The sequence below is a fragment of the Nestor notabilis genome, unplaced genomic scaffold (assembly GCF_000696875.1).
Source record: "Nestor notabilis isolate BGI_N333 unplaced genomic scaffold, ASM69687v1 scaffold4349, whole genome shotgun sequence".
NCBI lineage: Eukaryota > Metazoa > Chordata > Aves > Psittaciformes > Psittacidae > Nestor > Nestor notabilis.
Window position 1 is genome coordinate 9912 of NW_009944890.1, and position 1636 is coordinate 11547.

At 56.8% G+C, this 1636-nt stretch overlaps 1 protein-coding gene across 1 annotated transcript in view; it reads left to right on the forward strand.

Annotated features, from left to right (window-relative positions):
* The window catches only part of LOC104412033 (potassium channel subfamily T member 1-like), a gene marked incomplete at its 5' end in the record, with an annotated part of 15079 nt that overhangs the window by 9182 nt on the left and 4261 nt on the right, over nucleotides 1-1636 (forward strand). Inside the window, one exon of the mRNA XM_010022626.1 lies at nucleotides 477-539. Within this exon, the coding sequence (XP_010020928.1) occupies nucleotides 477-539 (63 nt within the window). The remainder of the gene's footprint in view (nucleotides 1-476; nucleotides 540-1636) is intronic.

Genomic DNA, 1636 nt, shown 5'->3' on the forward strand with positions numbered 1-1636 from the left:
GCCTGCAGCCGGCCTGGCCGGGATGCTCGGGCGCTGTTGTCTGGGTCAGCATCAGAGGTTGCATCCTTCTCCTGGCATATTTCGGTTGGAGCAACCCAGGGGAGCTCCAGCAGTCGAGGAGGCAGTGGGGGGGGCAGGACCTGTCTCCCGTCGCGATGGGAGGGCAGTGCCTGGCCCAGGATCGGGGCGCTGGGCACAACGGGGGGACCAGCATCTCCATAAGCCCTGCGGCGCAGCACGTCCGCGGCCAGCTGTGCTGGGGCTGTGTGTTGTCACCGTGTGTCACCGTCAGTGTCTGGACACCCATGGCGTTATGGACAAACCCGTTGCTCTGCCTTCTGCCCTTTCCTTTTTCTTTTGCTCATTTGATTGCTGCAGTGCAGGAGCTCGTCTCTGATATTTGCCGAACCATGGCTTGCTGACCCCTCTCTCTCTCTCTCTGTTTATGTCTGTGCCTTTCCCTGTATGTTCTGTAGAGGATGTAGCAAATTTAACAGCCAGTGATGTGATGAATCGGGTAAACCTGGGATATTTGCAAGGTAATTCCCTTTCCCTGGGAGTCCCGCGTGACTCACGGTGTGCAGCGTACAACAAGATCATGCCAGCTAAGCCCAAACCACACACCCCTGCCGGTTTTCACCTTAGATTCCCGAGCCTTCCAAGCACAGATTTGTTTGTTTTGGAAAACAAAAGACCAAACAGAGGCTCCACAAAGCCATGGAGATCAAAACCGCAGGGACCCTTTTCTAGCTGAACTCTCACAGGGAAATCACAGCCCTCGGCTGTCGGTAAAAGAAACCCTCCCTCCATCGCTCTGCAAGTTGGGTTTGGTCTGTAAAGCCAGGGGCAGTTTGAGGAGGGGGTTTGGGGGGGCTGAGCACAGCGGAGCTGCTGGTGTGGGCTGTGATGAGCTGCTGCAGATGCTGCACCAGCCCCTTCTCCTCTTGACCCCGCATGGGTCAGCCACAGCTCAGGGGCCAGGCAGCGCTTAGAAAGCCCTTCACAATCCCTGCCTTGTGTTCTTTAGCATTAGCAGCCCCTGTTTTCTAACCCGGGCAGCAGCTCCCGCGGGCGCTGCCTGTGCTGCAGCCACCCAGAGCACGTTGTTAGTGTCTGCAGGGTTGTTGCATCATTTACCCATTTACACAGTGATGTAAAATGCCCTGGAAAGGCCCCTCTTTACTGCAGCAGCCAGGAGTTAGCAGTAGCCCATTCTTGCTGTATTTTAGGCTTCACTAGCCCACGCTTAAGGTGAAAAGTTGGCATTTTCCTATGAACTGTCCTTCATCAGAGCAGCAGCCCCAGCCGGGGCTCATGGAAGCCCCATGCCAGCACAGTATATTGCCAGCAGGGTGGTGGGTGCTGGGCAGAGCTCGGATCCCGCTGGCATCTCCATGTCCTGCAGAAGAGAGGGGCTGAGCGAACACCACAGAGGGTCCAGCACCATCACTTCACCCCAAACGAGGACACCCCCTGGGTGAACGTCTAACATGGTGCCATCACTGCTGGGTGCAGGAGCTGGAGCTTGGTGCTGGCTCCCCCCAAAATAAACCCAATAATTGCTGGAGGGTGCTGCTGGGCTGAGTGCCACCGCTGTGCCGCAGGGGACCACATGGCAATATACTTGGTGGGGTCA